At 42.1% G+C, this 19,001-nt stretch overlaps 2 protein-coding genes across 2 annotated transcripts; one reads left to right on the top strand and one right to left on the bottom strand.

The window, feature by feature from the left end:
* Positions 1-1,156: 1,156 nt before the first annotated feature.
* On the bottom strand, positions 1,157-3,434 carry NDUFA8 (NADH:ubiquinone oxidoreductase subunit A8). Its single transcript, XM_086763897.1, has 4 exons — positions 3,305-3,434; positions 3,050-3,213; positions 1,890-2,055; positions 1,157-1,404 (listed from the first exon to the last, which is right to left on the bottom strand). The coding sequence occupies exons 1-4, from the start codon at positions 3,353-3,355 to the stop codon at positions 1,267-1,269; spliced, it is 519 nt and encodes a 172-aa protein (XP_086620023.1). The 5' UTR covers positions 3,356-3,434; the 3' UTR covers positions 1,157-1,266.
* A 54-nt stretch (positions 3,435-3,488) lies between these two features.
* On the top strand, positions 3,489-18,563 carry MORN5 (MORN repeat containing 5). The gene is made up of 6 exons (XM_086763938.1): positions 3,489-3,577; positions 3,650-3,797; positions 4,107-4,218; positions 5,139-5,270; positions 17,093-17,205; positions 18,456-18,563. Exons 1-6 carry the CDS (start codon positions 3,531-3,533, stop codon positions 18,474-18,476), a joined length of 573 nt encoding a protein of 190 aa, XP_086620064.1. The 5' UTR covers positions 3,489-3,530; the 3' UTR covers positions 18,477-18,563.
* Positions 18,564-19,001: the final 438 nt, after the last annotated feature.

The raw sequence follows: 19,001 nt of genomic DNA, 5'->3' as shown, positions 1-19,001 counted from the left end.
CAAAAACCCATGAGCCACACAGTGCATGAGCTATTTTTAGATAAACATTATACAATTTTCCCTCTAGCTCCACGGATCAGAAACATATGCTGCAGCTACAGACCCATTACAGTTTAATCCTACCCCAAACAAAGAGATGGTAAATCTTCAGATCCTAACAACAGCTAGGCTACGCAAGGACCAAAGCACTACTCAAGCCTTTGCTATGGTTCAGGCCACACAATTTGGCCCAGAGCAAGCCAAACTGCACACGGATTTGTGAAAATAAGTTCATTTTATTTTTTCTGACCTTTGTAATAAGGTTCTTGCTATTGGGTGGATGTGGAGAAAAGACTAGAATTCCCATAAAACGTATGACTTCCAGCTATTGTAGAAAAGATTATATTTAAAGAACGCTGATTTACTCCTCTATCAAAAGAATATCACAGCGAAACACTGGGAAGGATCTGCCCCAAGCCACTCAAGTCAGGGCCTTGAGACAGAAGACAAGCCACCTTCTTACACTGCTGAATGGGACAGGAAGAGCCTTCAGGAGATAATTTTTCCAGAAAAGTGTTGAAAACTTAGTGTGATTTTTCTGACAGAGTAGCTTGAGTTCCTCTAATTTAAAAAAAAAAAAAAAAAAAAAAAAGAAAAGAAAAAAAAAAAAGGAAGCCACTAAGCTAGCTGCATGAGGAGTGAGTAGCTGGCAAATAGAACAAGGATCTTTGTCAGAAACATTCTGACCTCACACCTAGCAAAAGCCACAGACTCAGACTAAATCCTTGCTCCAAAACAGATTTTAGGTTAAACCTATACAGACAGAGTCCCTGGAGGAGGTGGGGGGGGGGGGAAGTACAATTATCAGCTGCAAGACCAAAGGAAGACATTAATGACTTGTGTGTTCTCAAAGTTTCCTCGATCCAAGTGACAGTGTTCTCGGTAGGTAAATAAAGTCTCATGCCAGTTTTTGATTGTTTGAAGCAGCAAAGACTCAGCTGCCCTTACACCCATCTCGGACAAGCCTGGTAACTGCTATCAACCAACTGACATTACCAGTGCTAAGGTGGTCCTAAGAGCTATATGACTGCAAAGAGCCCTGTGCAAAACCAGGAAATGCACTTTCTTTTAGTTGCTATGATGTGCGAGTATGTTTAAAGAAGTCTACAAAGCCATGTAATGGTTTGGGGTTCTTTAATCATTAAAGTTATACCCAACACATACCGGACAATTTACAACTGCAAGCAATACATCTTTGCACTTTAGTTACAGAACAGCCTGCCCACTTTACCAGGACCAGAAAAAGAGCCGGCTGCCAAACGGAGACGGCTTCAGCTCTCCTTCAATGGGCGGATTTGGCTCTGGTCTAGGTCTAGAGTGATAGGCATTCTCAGGCATAGGACGGTCTGTCTTCACTTTTGTAACCTGGAAAGAAAAAAGAAGAAAGTGATACAACTCCTCACAGCATTTAGCAGAAAAGCTAGATTGTAGTTCTTCCTTTAAGTTCTGACTCAACGAAGTATCGAACGACACTGAGGACACATCGTTGACGTGACGAGAGCTCCTATCTCCAGGACTTCTAAAACAAGGGAGGAGAGGGGCATTTCACTCATAGCTACAGAGTAGTTCTACATGTGTGTGAGCTTCATGCTTAAAGGAAAGGTCTCTCTGCTAGGAAAAGCAAAAAGCAAGAGGAAGTGTCATAGTCTAAGAAAACGGCAAATCCTCTGGGAAAGCAATCCTGGAGAATGCTGACAGAGCCTTGACTTCCATGAAGTCCACAAGCTTCCAGTGTTGAGTTCATGAATTGTCTTCTGACCAGGAGAACAGTTTGAGACCTGGTCTGGACAAAACGTCCATAAGAAGGAAGAGAAGAATCTGGCTAGCCGACCAAACAGGTATGAAGTTACCTTAGAGAGCTGTCCCAGATCAGGTCTCACCCAACCCAACTTCTCCAGCACACAGTTATCAAACACAGCCTGCTGCTTTCGGCACCGACGGAACTCCTGCAAGTTGGTATAGTCAATGCACGTCCAGTACTCAGTAAACGGCTCCGCGCAGTGCGTCTTGATCTTCCTGTAAGAGGTGACAGAAAGAAAATTGTCAGCAAGTGTTATAGTTTTAATGCTTTTCTCTTTTACTCATTCAAACATCAACTTGTGATAAAGTGTTTTTTGTAGTTTTAAGTTCCTGGGAACATTTAAAGTCTTTGAAGAAGTCAGTATTTGAAGCAACGTTAAAGAGAACTTGATACCAACACCAGTAAAATCTGTATCATTGTAGCTACACCAGGATGTGGAAGGTATTCTTGCTAGGCAGAGGAACACGGCTCCTCCATATGAGATCGGTGTTTTGCCAAATAACTTACTGTACCTTATACAATGCTCTAATGCTTCCAAATTAATTTGACATCTTAAGGTCAAGAAAACATGCTTAGAACAGAGGTTTCTGATTACTAACTGCTATACTGAAAGCCAACATGCTTTGAGCTAATTAAACTCGGCCTTCTACTAGCAACTTAAGAACATGATATTGGCACACGCCTTGGTTCTACTTTTTTGGTCAGAAGAGGCAAATGGTGTATCTACTCAAGTATATACACCTGTGAAAAAGAGAGGACAGGCAGTGCAAAGCTTGGGCTTGCCTCCTGAATTTTATAATACAGATGCAAGGTGCAGAAGCAGCAAGCCTTCCACCACCCCTCAGCATTCCTTAGCTCACCCAACAAAATCCTGAGCCACTTACTCTGGAACATAGAGCCTCGCATGAAACGATAAATTCACAGATAAATAATGAAAACAAAACAGGCACAGCCTCTGTCACTAAGAGTTCAAGTTTAAGAAGCAAGAAGAAAGGCTTTGAAGGCAGTGATGGTGGCAGCATTTGTCATCAAATCCAGTGACTGCCAGCGCTCGAATAACACAGCTCGGCAAGGGCCCGCCACGCCGGGAGACCCCCAAAACACCTTCAGGGGGGAGGAGGGCCTCGGGCGGGCCGGTGTCCGGCCCTCTGCCCGCCCGCCCGCAGCGGCGGGGCCCTCGGGGGAGCCCGGCTGTGGGTCCCTGCTCACCTGAAGAACTCGAGGGCGCACTGGTTGACCTGCCGGCCCTCCTGCAGGCACTTCCGCGGGTCCTTCTCCTCCCAGCGACACAGCATGAACTCCTTGTTGGGGCGGTCGCACTGCGAGCCGTAGTGGTGGGCCGCGGCCTTCAGCACGGACGAGCTGACAGACACCTACAGCGGGGCGAGAGCGGCAATGGGAGCAGCCCCGCCTCGGCGCCGGCCCCGCGGGGGAAGGGCCCGGTGACGGCGGGCCCTCACTCACCTCCTGCACATCCAGCTCCTCCAGCGAGGGGACCTGCACGCAGCCGGGCATGGCGGCCACCGGTCTCCTTGAGCTCCCCTCAGCGCCCGCCCGCCACCGCGCATGCGCCGCCGGCGGGGAGCGGAGGGGCGCTCATGCGCGGCGGCGGCGGGGGGCGGAGCTTACGGTCCCCGCGGCGCCCCGGCGTTGCCATGGCGACGCCGCCGCGCCGTCGGGCCGGGCCGCCATGGAGGTGACGGGCGGCCGTTACAGAGGGGACCGTGTGCGGGGCAGGTGGGCCCGGCGGGGCGGCGGGCCGCGGGGGGCTGCCCGCCTCCCCGCCACCAACCGCCCTGTCTCTTGCAGGATGGAGGGATGGGGCTCCTACACGCTGCCGACGGGCACCGAGTACCGGGGCGCGCTGAGGGACGGGATGTTTCACGGCGAGGGAGAGCTGCTCTTCCCCAACGGCGGCAGATACCGGGCGGTCTGGCACCGCGGGGTGCCCACGCAGGTACCCCGGGTCGGGGGGCCTCGCCCCGAGGGACCTCTGCTGCCAGGAAGGGTTTGGGGTGAAATACACAGATTTTCCAAGCCAATTTTTGGTCCCTTTGGTGGCTTCTGGCACCCAGATGCGTGAGGGCGAGGCTGCTCGGGGAAGGGCATCCTGCAGATGCGGTTCCCAAAGCTGCTTAAACCCCAGCTGAAGCCTGCGCTCACTCTGCTCGGCGAACGCGCGGTTTTGGCAGTGGGAACGCTAACCTTGTCCCTACTCAATCCATCCATCATGTTTATTAACTCTGGGCTTGAACATGTTTTGCAGGGGAAATACACTTTTGCAGATGGTCTCGAATACAAAGATAAAAAATGGCATTACTGTGACAGCTACGACAGAAGATTTTACACAGAAATCTGTTTTGGTCTTAAACCAGCAGGTACTGAATTGCATTTGCGATCCTAAGAGTCTGGAAGGAATTAAACTAACAACTTTGCTTAAGAAAGATTAATTCGGCTACATGAGTAACATGGAGCAGAAATGCTCTGGCTAATTTCAGGACCCGACCATACGACGCTGCCAGAAGAATGCTGACACCACCTTCCACCAGCGCGGCGCAGGATGCAGCGCTGCAGCCAGAGCGCCAGCTCTTCTTGAGTGATGGCCCGCAGGACAGGGCTTTCTTATCTATGGCTCTCGATATCCCGATTAACCCCTTTATGCATTTCACCTTCACTCCATTAGCAGTGCGCTTTTAATTTAGAAAAGTTAAGCAAAAGCAATTAATTTACATCCAGAACATCAAATAAAATTTGAATGAGTTTGTCCCACTTAGCTTTTTAGTAGACAGCAAAATAAACATTTGTGTCCAGTCTATATTTTTGCTAAAGACTTATTATTTGTCTGTAGTCTAAAGGTGAAAAGATTTATAAGGTACAAGTGAGTAAAATATGTAACACAATACATAAAATACTCTTCTTTATACATGGAATATTTTAGCGATGACATGTAGTTGATCTGTGAGGCCAGCAAGACTCTCCTGGCCCCATTGTAGAGTTTGAGGTCAGATTTGTAATGTTAGCTTAGTGGGCTGAATCATAGGACCATGAATGAGGAAATCAAAGTATCAAAGTATCTTTCTATATCACACGCTTTTTGTGTACGGATTTTGCCATTTTCATTTTCTCCATCTGCAAAATTAGCAAAATGTTTTCTAAAATTTGTTGTAAGGTAACTGCATTGTTTTTCTCGCAAATGCTGTGGAGATGTAATATTTTTTGTTATCTTGATCAAAGGCACAAATACACATCAAAAAAAAAGCAAAGTAAAACAAACATTTTGTCTTTTTTTTTTATTCAGGCATTTCTCAGCTTACAAATCTGGATCCTCCCAGAAAAATCCCAGAAGGATATTACAACTGTGGTGATGGATTCTATAATCCTGAAACCAGAGTTATCGTTGACTACAAACTCAGGTTTCTGAGAAATGCAGGTATGATTAATTTCTTCTGCAAGGTAAACTAGATGAGTTTATTTGTCATATCTTCTAGGATGCATTATTAAAGCTAAAACCTAAAAAAGTCCATTATTTGGTTCTATTATCACTGAGCTAAAATATTTTTCACTTACTTTTTTTTTTATCAGCGATTTATGTATCCCCAGAGTTGTATAAATCATATTTTGCAAAATTACCATGAAGTATTCCCAAGCGGACATGAATAAATATATTTTATTACTGTTTGATATGTTAATCTCAGGAAAATCTTCAATCTCTTCTATTATGATCTCAAGCAAGGGAGTGGTTGTAAGGTGTACATCATTGATCCTGAAAGCTAATAAACTCACGCTGTGAACCAGCAAAGTGCTTAAGCATGTGCTTGTCTCTACAGGTTACAATATCCATTTTATTTAAATTAGTCTTCGGGCTACATTTAAATACCTTGCTGAACAGGAAACTTTCTTGTCACCTTGTAGAGCCATGTTTTGAGTAGAGTCTGGCAAATATGGGTCTTGTGGGTAAGTCCCCAAATTAATAAGCCTTGCGGAAAATTAGTTGTTGTCAAACCGAAAGAGAACTTTTTCAAATGAAAACACAGAAGATCCCCAAAGAGTTGACACTGGGGTAACTCAACAAATGTAATCTGACCTGAAACAAATCCTTTGTTTTCTATTTAACCTTTGTGTTTATCACCTTTTTAGTGCCTAAGTTTTTAAAATAAAAATTATTTCTGAAAGCAACCTCTTATCCACCCCACTTTTTTTTTTTTTTTCCAAATGTCCAAATTCTAAGTCCTGTTTGTTTTAGAGGACAAATCACTTCATTTTCAGTGTGCCACAGTTTAACAGTTTTGTTGCTTGGAAACTCCATTTTTCAGCAAATTCACTATCTGTTGAAAAAAATTCTGCTCAGCTCTACTTTCAAGAGCTTTTATAAGTATGCGCTGTGATATTGGAGGAGGGAAGTGAAGGGGGGGTTAAATGAATTGGAGATACCATCTGCTATAAAATATACCCTATGATACATGGCCTGTTTTATAAACGTTGAATAAAAACTGATCTAGATTATTACAAATGGCATTGATCCAAAATACTGGAATGCAGTGGGCCTACTGATGAGGAAGATAAGCAACATGCTTTCCAAAAACACAGGAACCTACACAGATTAGTACAGGAGGGAACGCCTTGGAATTCAATTTATTGTTTTTTAATCTGTTCTTTGAACTCATTGTCCTTTATGACATTTATCTCAAACCCTCCAAATTATATCAATCAATATTCGCTCCCCAGACCAGCGCAGCATGCAGTCTGACGGACTGGTTGGAGATGTGCTTTGTGTGGCCGTTCCATTGAGAGCCCTGTATACAAAGTTGAACTTGTTGATGTGAGTGTGAAGAAGGAATGTGTCATGTAGGCCAGACCCTTCCTCTCAAGAACATGAACACAATTGAAAAACCCGGCACTTGTTCAACATCAGAGGAACTCTTGCTGCCCCAGGAGAGATGATTCAGGGCACAAGGCCACTGCAGTAAAGAAAAAAAAAAGAGAAAAAAAACCCAGCTGTAAGCAGAAGAAACTGAGGAAGAGGCTGGGATGACAGGGAACAGATCCAGAATTACTCCGTTATAGGTTGGGCAGGAAGGAGCAGGAAAGCCTCCAGGCTTCCAGCCAAGTCTTGAAAGCATCAAAAGCAGATGGTAGGAAGCATTCAGGAAGCTCTTACAACAGCTTGACAGGTTTACCAAAATGACACTATCTTCCTCGGGTCTGGCAGCAGGCTTTCAGAACACTCCAGTTCTCACCTTTCACCCTGGCCCTATTATGAAGCAATTTCTGATTGTTTCTCGGTTGTTTGTGGAAGAGGGCAAGGAAACGTACAGCCCTGGCACCAACTCGCCTGCCCAACGGGCGGCATCCAGGTACCGTTCCAAAGAGTAGAAAATAGACGCCTTTTGAAACTACTGAGTTTGCTTCCACCACTTCTTTGTCAAGATGAGTGTCCGTAGAGCACTGTAGAGACCCTTGTTAAATTTGGCAAGCCTTGCATTTTGCGAGCGTGGAGGTCTGATACTCATTTACTTTAAGAGCTCTTACTGTTAAAGCAGAGCAAAGGCCCATCATGAAAACATAATCAGGCCCAGGGAATGAAATGACAGGAAAAGTTTTGTTATACGTTTTTTATCTAGCAAAGTTTTCCAAATTCTCATTATAATCTCACAGTTATTACTCCATCCCTAAACCTCTGTTTCCTCAGGGATGCTCAAATTTCTCTGGATTCTCCATGTGTTCTTCAATCTTTTCTTTTTTTCCAGTATTGCGAAGTACGCAAAATTGGACACGTAAATAAGAATGGGAATGCTCATTTGTAAGAAGAGACGTTGTTTATTTTGAATAGATACTAGGACTAGACTCTTGTTTCATTAGGAGTATTATTTATTTTTTTTTTCCAGAAACAGGACTCCTGGCACCTTTATAACAGCCTTTGGTAGATAGGAAGATGGAAAGAGTTCCCAATTTTTCAGTGAGAAGTAGAAAAGATATGATATTAGGTTTAATGCAAAACAGGGAGGTGCAAGAAGAGCAGCGACGTTCAGGTTTTAGGACCCCTGAATATCGAACAAGCCCAAACCTTTCAAAGAGAAAATACTGTCAAAAATAGAAATTTTATTCTACTGAGATGGAAGAGATGATGGGAGATTGCCTGGGTCACCTCTCTTTTGATGAAAAGCAAAGATACTTCTGATGAAAATTGCTCTGTTTTTCCTGTGGTTCTCCCAAGGACAGGTTAAATAATATAAAATGTGGTTTTACTCTTGTAATATGAGAATATTTGTGCTATTACTTTCATATTCCATCTTCAGGTTTAATTAATATGTATATGGTGCACAGGATAGCTTTCTATACTGCAATCAGTATTATCTGAAATATACGCATCTCTTCATATCACATCAAGAGCAGGAAGACACAAAGCCTGCCTTTGCACTAAAAGCTCAGTCAGGTAACTCAATTAACATGCGTGTTATTAAGAGCAGGATTAGGCCCGGAAAACCAGGACAAGTGTCTTATTAAGAGAAGAGGTTTTGGTGTTGCTGCAATCCCAAGCCAGCCAGCAATCAGCTTAGGATTTCTAAAAGCCTGAAAGTCTTGTAAAAAGCAGCAGGAAAAATCCTGCTGCTTCAGGAGTCATTATGAGCTGAAAAGGTCAAGATTCAAGAACATTATTTTATTATAGTTTAGAAAAATCTGGCTTTAGAACGTCTGAGGTGCCTTGGTTGTGTGACTGACCCAACTCCACAGGCAAGGGTGCAAAGTCATTTTAATCCTAAACCTTAGTAATCACAGACTTACAGTTTCCTCATGTTATTACCTTAGGATGAGGGTTCTCATGCTTGATCTGAAAGACTTTAGAAGCTAAATTTTCTGGAAAGTCAGCAGTGATGTATGTATCCATTTCAGGTTTATTCAAGTATGCAAATCCATGAGATAAATCTACATTTAGACTTTTTTTTTTTGTCTTACAACTCAGATCTGACTTGCACCAAGTGCTTTTTGGGAAATGTAGACTTGGACTTGTCTGAAAAATGTCGTTGAGAAACAGAGCCATAACCACTCAATAATTACGCAGGGTAACGTTTCTATACCTACTCTCATGAACCCCAAATACATGCAGATGTTTGCGTGCTTTTTCTCATAAGCTACTGGAGAATTGGGTGTGGGATGTGGACCTGGCAATTTTTCAGGCCTGGAGTATTTCTGGAAAAAAAAGACAGCAAGTTTAACTTAAAGTCGACTGTGGTGCAGGAAAAAAAAGATTGACTGCACTTAGGGATCACGCACGGAGCTTTATTCCCTGTTCTTCGCTGAAATTGCCCGTTCTGATGATGGAGGGAGTGGATGAACAGTCTGATTCCAGGCTAGTCCCTAGTCATTGCCTAAGAATGTAAGAGTTGTTTTGGCAGATGCCCTTAGCAATGGAGAGGAAAGCCCCAGCAATACACATACAGAGGGAATATAGTATTTTTGTTCGAATGAATTTAGCTTCCCATAGATTTAAATGTCTACTTATAACGCAGGACCATTTAATCTTTTGTACATTTGTTTCTTTTTTATTTGACTTAAGTTACTGAATTTAGATGAGGTTTAGTTCCTACATATTGAAACTCTTAAAAGCTCTTCAAATAATTGTTCTTTGGATACTTGTTAAGCTAAAGAAATCAGTTTTGATCGGCAGTAAAAGTTCATGCTATTTTAAGTGCAATGCTATAGCTATTTTCTGTTGTATATTTAATCATTTTGAATTATATGTCATGTAAAAGATTTTAGCTCTGGGGCATTTGCCAGATGGCTGATTCTGCATTTCACACAACAAAAGAAATAATGTTTGTGTAAAGCTCTTAAAAATAGTTGGTAATCAGTATATTCTACAACGAATAGGATCCAGACCTGTTTGGAAAAAAACCCCAGCTTTTGCAGAAATTAATTTAGAGGATTTGGTCTCTACCTCTGGGCTCTGAACAAAACAAATTGTGTCTATTGTTTGCTGATTTTAACAAGTTAACTGAATTGTAAATTTTACTCATTTATATTTTAAATGCCGTTTATTGCAATCCATTGATCTTTTTCTCTTTACTTTGGCTGACAAACTTATTTCTGAAAACAGTTCTGTAAAACAGAGAGCCAATACTACTCTCCCTTTACAAAAGCAGAACATTTGAATGTGAGTAGCCCTTTGCTTTTCTTGCAACAGCTGGGGTGTTTGTTCTTTTTACTGCTAACTCCTCTTTCTGGCCTCTTTGATTCTTATTCCTCCAAAATGCCATTGCAAAAAATATTTTCTCTCTCTGCCATGGCACTTGGCTTGTTTTCTTTGCCCACAAGGCTCTACAGAAGGCCATGCAAATTCACCTTTTTGTCTTGTCTCCTCCATCTCCCCTATAGTTTTTTCTCTTGTGTCTGGTCTCAGGACATAGTTTTTCTGCCCACGTTCATACAATTCCAGTTTGCTGGTACCTCCTTTCCAGACTTACTTCTATGATAGTTAGAAGATTTGAAAAATCCTTAAGAGGAAGGTTAGAAATTGTGTTATAGCTCTTTCACCTGGATCTCCAAATGTCTCCCATCTATCTCTTCCTATTTTTCCTTTAGATAGCTTTTGTCCTGCTGTGAGAGCTTTGGACCTAAATAATCTTCAATACTTAACAAATAAATTAGTTGAGGAGCCAGATCTTAGAAGGAGGAGGGGCAGACCATTAGCACGTATCAAAGTGGGGGCTGCTGAGTGGGCAAGGCCAATGAATGAGTATTAAAGTGAAGATGGTGGAAGGGAATTGAGTCTACTTTGTTTAAAGAGAAGATCCCAGAGTCCTATGGGAAGGAGCTCCATGTCTATTCTTACTCTACTCTAAACACTTTTTAAAGTGTTGGACCAATTCTCCTACAATTATATGGTCTTTTTGTATCTTTTTATTTAGAAATGTGTTAAGATCAGGCACATTTTGAATGCCATTGCAAAGTGCATACTGAATATGTCTTTCTCAGCGTCAACGTCTGCTCAGGTGACAGAGATAGCTAGGGACTTCTCATCCGTGTAACCAAGAAAATGGTTTTAGATTAAATTTGGCTTACATGTTTTAATATAAAATATCCTCTATTCAGTAAAATAGATTATGAATCAATATGATTTATATTCAATACTATAGCCAACATGATAATATTAATATACACATCACGATGTAAGTTACTGCAGTAGCTATTGCTAGTAAGCTATCAGTAGCTATTGCTTTTGCAGATATATTGTTCCTTACAGTTTCCTGGTCTTAAAATACTTATCGTTTTGAAAACTGTGAAAGTTTCAGTTCCAAATAGTGGCACGCCAAGAATAACAGCTCTGTTTGTGTGCTAGCCATCCCATTGTGAATCAGTTAGATAAGTTACACACACATCTTATAGGCACGTATATTCGACTATACAGTTCTGTGAAAACAAGTTTTACAAGAGATGGAAAGTTCATTTGGGGGCCATTTTGGAATTACAGTAATTAAAAGTAAATGGAAGGGTGAGAATTTGTGGGTGGAAGCAAAGGTTAATTGAAAACATATTTTCCATTTTCTTGCCAGCCTTGATGTTGGTGGGGTCAGGTGCAGTAAGGAAAGTGGTGCTAGGGACCCGGAGGGGGCAGTGGAAATGAAAGGGGTGTGCCAGGCAGAATCCGTGGCTGAGATGCTATCACATGTGGTTGTAATTGTGTAGTGGAAGAACATGATAAACTGCGCTGCGGGTGATGGGAGGAGTCAGGCATGCGAAAGAATTAAATGATATTGTTGTTTAGAATGGTCTGTGTGTGCTCGGCCCTCTGCAAACAGAGAGGAAGCTCAGCTCTTGTTCAAGGATTGTCTATTGTAAACACACTCTTACAAACCATAGCTATAGAAAGCTGCTCTTACCGCATGGCCGTGTCCTCAGGGTACGCTGGAGCCGTGAGCTTCTGATTGTCCTCGTGGTGGGACACACCAGGGCACATCTACTTCCCTCCTTGCTCACATGGCCTTTAACAGAAGCAAGAGTGAAGGGCCGATGCCCACTCACATCTGGTCCCAACTCACCTTTGGACAGAGGTGGGAGCCAAGGATCTGAATTTTGGAATGCATCGGGAAGTGCACCAGGGCTCCAGTGCAGACAAAACCTTTAAGACACCAGGAACACGAATAGCTCGAAGTGCAGTATGAAGGTCTAACATAGAATCAGACAAGGTTTTTAAGGTGAACAGTGTAGTTGTTTTCCCTGTGTGAGCCACTAAGTATTCTAATTTCAATGCAGTACATCTTCCTGTGCACCTCTCGGTGTTTCCTGGGAAAGCATTAGCTGGGAAGGCAAATCCGGAAGCCCACACAACAGCACTGCTGTTTGTCGACAGTCTCCACTCTGCATCATGGCACGCACCTAAGCCTGCAGAGTCCTAACGAGGCTCTCACGGCTGAGGTCTCCGTAAGCAAAAGCAACACAGAAACGTGATAGCTAGAAGAAAATAATTCCAAACTTTGCAATATGCATTTAATAGAAAAGATTAAATGCACCTAAATTACAGCGTATTTTCAAGTCATCCCTTGGAAGCACCCTGAAGCAAGCCCACCCTGAATTTTCAGCTGTTTCTAATCCCAGTTGAGAGATAAATCTGGAGTGTGTAGTTGGAGAAGTCTCTTCTGCCATTACTTTTAGACTGAACATTGAAAATTAGACAAGTGGTTTCATTTTGCAAAGATGCTGAGCAAAAAATTCACTGATTTAAGTGTGCTGGAGTTTGAGCTCACCGTGGAATGTACCTAACAGCGTTTTTGACAGACTCCTGTTTGGACTTTGCTGTCATTTGGAGCCTTCCCTAAAGCCTCCCAAAACAAGGGAGAAACGTGCAAAGCCATAATTGTTGAGAATAACTAATTTTGAAATGGGCTACTTACAGGAACGCCCTATGACCAACAGATTTAGTTGGGTCTTATTTGCCTAAAAAGACTTGAACCAAACCGACCTGTTGACTGTGTAGACAGTGTCCAACAGCAGATCGGGAGGCCTTGCACCCCTGGTTAATCATCTGCTGTGGGCAGATGCTGTTCCTGGGTATTGGTCATGCAGGTGGCTACCAGGGTTGGCTCCGTATGCCTCTGCCTGCTTAATGAAAACAGTCTGAATTAATTACAAAAACAAAAGAGAAGCTATCCCAGTTTGCGCTGACTATCTGGCCCACAATATTTAAAATATATTTTGTGGGTGCTAGAAAACTGATCTTATTGTTGATTGAGACACAAGAAAATAATTCAGAAGAATCAGTCAGTACTGACATGTATTCTAACAGCTCATCCATTAAGATCTCTTGCTCTCTCTCTCCGTTTCACAATTTCAATAGTAATGTCATGATAACAATAATTATATTTCACTAGCTTTGGAAGAAATGACTTGTTAACATTTACTAACTGAACAGGGATACACCAGATTGCAATACAATTTTCAGACAAAGCTTTTTTTCTTTACCTTCAAATATCAACACAGTTAGTCCTGTTTCAGCAAAGTCTGCTCCATGAATGTATGTTCTGCTGAGGAAAATCTAAAAAAATGGATAAACTTTTAAAGATAAATATGCTGACACACAATTCAGCCCACAACATGAAGAACTCCATCCTACCTAATTGTGCACAGGGCGATAATTTACCACTGATTAAAGAGTTTGTATTTTTTTAAAATCTTTTTTAAAGGGAAAATTACTTCTGAAGGTGAAGATGTGCTTAGACAATCATATTAACATATTCAAACAATTGCAATTTGCAAAATAGTAATTACAACTCACTATCTGGTAGCATTAATCAAACTTCAAGGTTTAATTCCATTTTAAATATTGATGAAATGTGATTCTCCAATCTAACCCTGGTGTTGCAGGGTTATGGAAGCAGCCAGTGACAGAAAAAGAGGAACGTGTAGTTAACAAGCAGCTGCCACAAAGAAGGATCGGCATCTGTGATTTAAATTGTTAGCTGCACAGTCAGGTAGAGTGTAAAAAGGGTAGTCAAGAGGCTGTTAAGTCCATTGCTGCCAATTACTAACAATCAGGGAGGAGCTTTAAGACTTGTTCAGTACAATAAACCCAGTTTGTCTTGTTTCAGGGGTTACTACTGAAGAGGTTGCAGCTGCACTGATTCAAATAGCCCTAAAACTACAGTAATTATCAACCAGTCTTCTTTAGTGTAGCAAAAGTATGTTTTACCATAGCTTAACTCTTTACATTCTAATATTTCCCTGCCTCTTCTCACATAGCCAGCCCTGGAGCCATTCTCATGCCTGGGTTTCTGGTGGTTCTCCCTATTCCGGAACGATTCTTTCATTTCCCCGTACCTAGACCGAGGACCAGTAGCACGGTACACTGGGTTGGATGGCAGTTCCAGGGATTTGCTTTAGGTTGGTTTTTGGAATATCGAGTCATTACATCTATTTTTCCTTTTCATATACGAAGTTGAAATTCGTGCAGCTCATTCCATTTTCACATCTGATTAAACTGTATGCAAGTTAAGCACTGCTTACGAACATTTATTTAATTTGCATGGGATCAGATCAGTGCATGAACCGAGACATTTTGGGACAGGTACAGGGAGCAACCTGCCTGGTGTGCTCCCCTAGGAGACCGTGAAAACCCAGAGCGCAGAGGGAAACAGCCTAGGCAGACCAAGGATGTGCTGGAAAGCTGTTAAAGCGAAGTTAGTGTCTGCCTGCCGTAGCGCCTGTGCCCTTGGGCTCAGCGAGGTGAGCGCTGGCGATTTCCCACTGCAGGTGAGCCGCGTACATCTGTACCGAACAGCTAGGGAGTGGTGATGTATAGCATGAGTAAGTTTGGTTTATTCCTTCACCCTGGCAGAAACAGACCAAGTTTTGGGTTTTTTTACAATTAATACATGCTCAGAGAAACTATTCTTTTTTTTCAGCAAAGGCGATTCCAGCTAAAATCACAGCCTACCCAGGCTGGACAATATCTGGTATAGCCGAGGCTCACGTGATGGCGTCATTACCGCGCTGGAACACCTAGTGCATAGAACAAAAGCCAGCGCATTGATTATGGCTTTGATGTTGTTTTTAAGAAAGCCTAAGGACCACATTTGCATTCCTGCTGCAGCCCTCAGTGGAATCTCTGCCTCCATAACGATTGCGTGGTCTTTAAGCAAGATTCAGTGTTCGTCTTTTTAATTTCCCTTTTAGCATATTTTTCAGCATTTATTTTCTCCTAGTTTACACCCGAATAAGAAATGTGCCATCAACAGGGCATTTTGTTATGAACCTATTGATTCATAGGCATAGGAATAAAATAAAAATAAAAAAAAAAAAATTCATGTCAGTGAAACACAGAAAGAGCTGAACTTCGCTATTCTATCAATGGTAACCATTTTTTCAGTCACTGAAGCAAGCTCCAGGCTGGGCTGTTGGAACAATGTGTGTTCCCGCACAAGTGTGTTCCCATACCGATCCCAGTCACTGGGGCACTGCTCAGAGGTGGGCACTCACCTCCAAAACGGAGCTTCTGCAAGCCAGCACCCCTGAGTGGGGAGTGAGGAGAGGGTCAGCGGGCACAAGCCAGTGCTTTGTCTGGAAACCAGTCACTGTATGCAAAGAGCAAACTGGAGAGCAGGCTCTAAGGGAAAACCTCCTGTGATTCACTGGCCTTTCTAACTACCGGTCGCCAAGGGTGGCAGATGAGTGTTGCTGCTCAGACAAGGGACAAAAGCCTTGGCACACTCTTTCCTAAAGCCTGGTTTTGCCAGGATGCCCACAGAGCTTTGTGTGAGCAGCACCTCCAGAGAGGCAAAGGCACGCACTCAACTCACTCAGCCAGGAATGGGAAAAAGGGGAAGGTAGCATGGGGAGGGGGGGGAAAAAGAAAAAGAAAAAAGGAAAGACAAAGCTGACTGGATTCAAAACCCACTGCAATCAATAAAATTAACCCCCAACCTCGAAGACGTGTGCATCAGACCTAATTTATCACATACCCTTCTGTGAACTTTCCCTTAGATCAACACAACTTCATTCCCAGACCTTCCTACCTTTTGCATTTCAAATACTCTGTTGGTTTAACTTAAAAGTCCAACTCTACAGCCAAAAGATCTCCATGAAAACTTAACTCCTCACAAGCAACGTGCTTCTTTCTCCATCTGCTTTGACCTACCTAAGCAGGGCACTCAGCTGTGCAGGGCGGCTGGGTAAATAAACGGGATTACGTGCTATGCCAAGCGATGGTCACAGTACCAGGACTTCGGCTCTCTTGGCTCCATCCTTCTCGCAATCATCGGTTCTTTCAGGTGACGCGGGCTGCTACAGAGCCCGTAACATTTGGATGGAGGCAGGCTAGATGCACACATCACGAGCAGCGAATGTGAATTTGTTAAACAGTGGTAGACAAGCAGCAGCTCTCATATATTTTATGTTTATAAAAATAAAGTATTGTTTTAAGTAATACTTTGATTTTTCCAAGGCTTTTTGAAGTTCATTTTTTCCGGTCTACTATAGAGATCTCTTTCCTCCACACAAACACAAAAAAGGCTGCAGAACAGTTTCTGGAGACAAGACTGTTTAAATCCCTGGAATTAAGAAGCCACAACTTAACATTTGCCAGCTTATTTTTTTTGTAATCATACACAAAATGTATATTCAAACTTTGCAGGACAGTTGTTTTTCCCTACATTGTCTTTGATTTCTTTTTTCTTTCCACACTGTCATTATGCTCTGAGAATAAATATGCCAGACATGAATACTAACAAGGGAAACAGAAGATGGTCTAAAATACGTCTATCAGCCGCTCTATCGGCTTATCAATACTTGCCATAATGTACATTTCAAAAATAGCATTGAAAGAAAAGCTGGAAGAGAAGAACCTAGGCTCTGACTATAGATTTTTCTTTACCTTCGCTTTTCATAAACCAACAAGCAACACAAACGTAGTATTTTTAAAATGTGTATCTTCATTTCTGATAGCTTCAACATATCTCCTGCACATCTCCTGCCAAAAAGTCAAACACCAAAATATATACGTGTAAATCTCACAGTTCCACCCAAACTAATCTTACCAAACAGACAAATAATCAGTCATTGCCCTGGATCCAGTACCTCCTGCCTTGACAGATTCCAACACCACAGCACAATCTTGTAAAGAAACAAAAATGTGTTCTAAGAGATGCCAATGGCTAAAAGTGGATTTATTTCTCAAAGGAAAAATCGCGTGTTTGAGCTGGACCTTACTGAGGCAAAGAGCAGATCTGACATGGCGATGTTACCTCTTTACCTCCCTTTTAGATGACGACGAGCACGAATGGATCGTTCAGACCTGCCGGAAATGGGATGAAACAATACAACATAAACCAAACCCAAGAAAACAGCTTTTGCTAGATGACAATATCCCCAAGCAGGTAATGTGAGTCACAATAAATCTAATTCGTCCTTGGGGATTTGTCTCAGCCTTTCCCTCTACAGGAATATAATCTTTTTGTCATCTTTGTCAGCACAAACAAAAATGGAAATAATCATTTAATCAGTCATGCTGAGAAAAAGCCGTGGAAAAAAAGCAGACTGTACTCACAATAATATTCCTGAGAGGTGTGTAGTGTAGTACATACACACATTATTAAGCCTGAAAACAATTTGTTAAAAAGAGTGCCTCAGATTCAGTGTTGAAGTCATTCAAATCCATCTTAATCAACATTATTTTCCCAGATTTTAGTTAGCTGTCCTGGTGAATTCCTTTCCTCTCTTTTCGCTCAGTACTTTGATATTGATTGATCATTGTAATAATGTACACCAGAGGTATTCTTTAATGACTGGTTTGCTAACTAGGAAATTATATCCATTTACTACGAACGTTTGTTGAACTCTCCTGAAGCCAGAGTTTAACAAAATAATAAAAGAGGAAAACTGGGTGGGTTGCTGCTTGATTAGTAAGCCAGAAAGTATTTAAAAATAAAATAAAATGGAATTACATCATTTTCTGGATGTAAGTGCCAGCACTTCTACTTGCATTAACTTTATTTATTACACAAATAAGACATTTACAAAGCACAACATTAAAAGTATGTAACAAAACAGACATTGGTTTTACAAAAAAGTGCTTACAATTTAGTTTTACTTTTTTAAAATAAATATTAGTCTTGACTGTCCACTCATTCAGATAATTTTTTTTTAACCATTGTAGCCAAGACATGCAGAATTGCAACATGCTACAACAAAATGATTGGTGGATGAAATAAAACCGATGTGGCTATAGTTGGCCTCCCACAGATACATCACCGAGTAGTGCAGGATTGGTTCCCACTCCCCCGTCCCAACTAGCGAGTTGTGTAAGCACCTTGAGCCAGGGCACTGGGGTTAACCAGCATGAGCCAAAAAAAAAAAAAAAAAAAAAAAAAAAAAATTGGTCATAAAACTGTAAACCATTCCACTTTCAGACCCGAGCCATATTTAGTTACCTTATTAAAGTCGAGTGAAAAGCCTTTCACTGGCTATCTTCACAGGATTTTGTCTGCAAAAGGTTTTTGTAAATAGCAACTGGAAAAGTTTAGTACGTGGAGTCTGCATTGCTGCACCAGAACCCATTTGGCAATTACTGAATAAACTAAGAAAATGAGAATGATTCTAATTTTATTTTTTTTTTTTCAATCTACAGACAGGAGATGAATGCAAATGACCTGAGATAAGGTTTGGTTCAGTGGCAACAGTCAGTGTGAAATATGTTGTGAAACAATGTATTGAATAAATTAGAGGATTTCTTACATTCTTGGTACAGTTGAGTATTTTCCATACACATAATTAGCTCTAAAACTGCACAAGCTGAATTGCTTCCAGTTTTTGCAAACAATTTGGGCTTAATATAAACAGAGCCTGATTTCTGAATTAGCAAAGCTGCTCCTGGCTACTTACGGGGTGAAGTGCCCCGGAGCCCAGTCCGTGCGGGGTCGCCCGCCCCGTGCTGCCCTTCCACTTGCGAGAAGCGCCTACGCTCCCGTGGCCCTCTGCTCTGCGCTCGGGGCTGTCGGCGGCATCAGCTACAGGAACGCTGACATACAGTACAATTCACAAGTGGGGTTTTTTTTTTGATCAGTGACTAAGTTGATGTTTAGCAGATACATATTTAATAGTTGCCCTTTCATTGCGCCGCCGAGACAATAGAGAAACGCGTCGCGTCATTTTCTCCCCCAACAAAAGAGCTGTG

Source organism: Chlamydotis macqueenii, chromosome 20, assembly GCF_036417535.1.
Source record: "Chlamydotis macqueenii isolate bChlMac1 chromosome 20, bChlMac1.mat, whole genome shotgun sequence".
NCBI lineage: Eukaryota > Metazoa > Chordata > Aves > Otidiformes > Otididae > Chlamydotis > Chlamydotis macqueenii.
This window is presented reverse-complemented; position numbering and strand designations above follow the sequence as displayed.

What these genes read in the sequence shown, in the direction of transcription:
- NDUFA8 (XM_086763897.1), bottom strand. Translation starts at nt 3,355, where the DNA reads ATGCCCGGCTGCGTGCAGGTCCCCTCGCTGGAGGAGCTGGATGTGCAG. An exon ending in AGGAGCTGGATGTGCAGGAG is followed by an intron (nt 3,214 to 3,304) that starts GTGAGTGAGGGC and finishes GCCCCGCTGTAG; the next exon opens with GTGTCTGTCAGCTCGTCCGT. An exon ending in TGCGCCCTCGAGTTCTTCAG is followed by an intron (nt 2,056 to 3,049) that starts GTGAGCAGGGAC and finishes CACCTCTTACAG; the next exon opens with GAAGATCAAGACGCACTGCG.
- MORN5 (XM_086763938.1), top strand. Translation starts at nt 3,531, where the DNA reads ATGGAGGTGACGGGCGGCCGTTACAGAGGGGACCGTGTGCGGGGCAG. An exon ending in GGGGACCGTGTGCGGGGCAG is followed by an intron (nt 3,578 to 3,649) that starts GTGGGCCCGGCG and finishes TGTCTCTTGCAG; the next exon opens with GATGGAGGGATGGGGCTCCT. An exon ending in CAGGTTTCTGAGAAATGCAG is followed by an intron (nt 5,271 to 17,092) that starts GTATGATTAATT and finishes CCTCCCTTTTAG; the next exon opens with ATGACGACGAGCACGAATGG.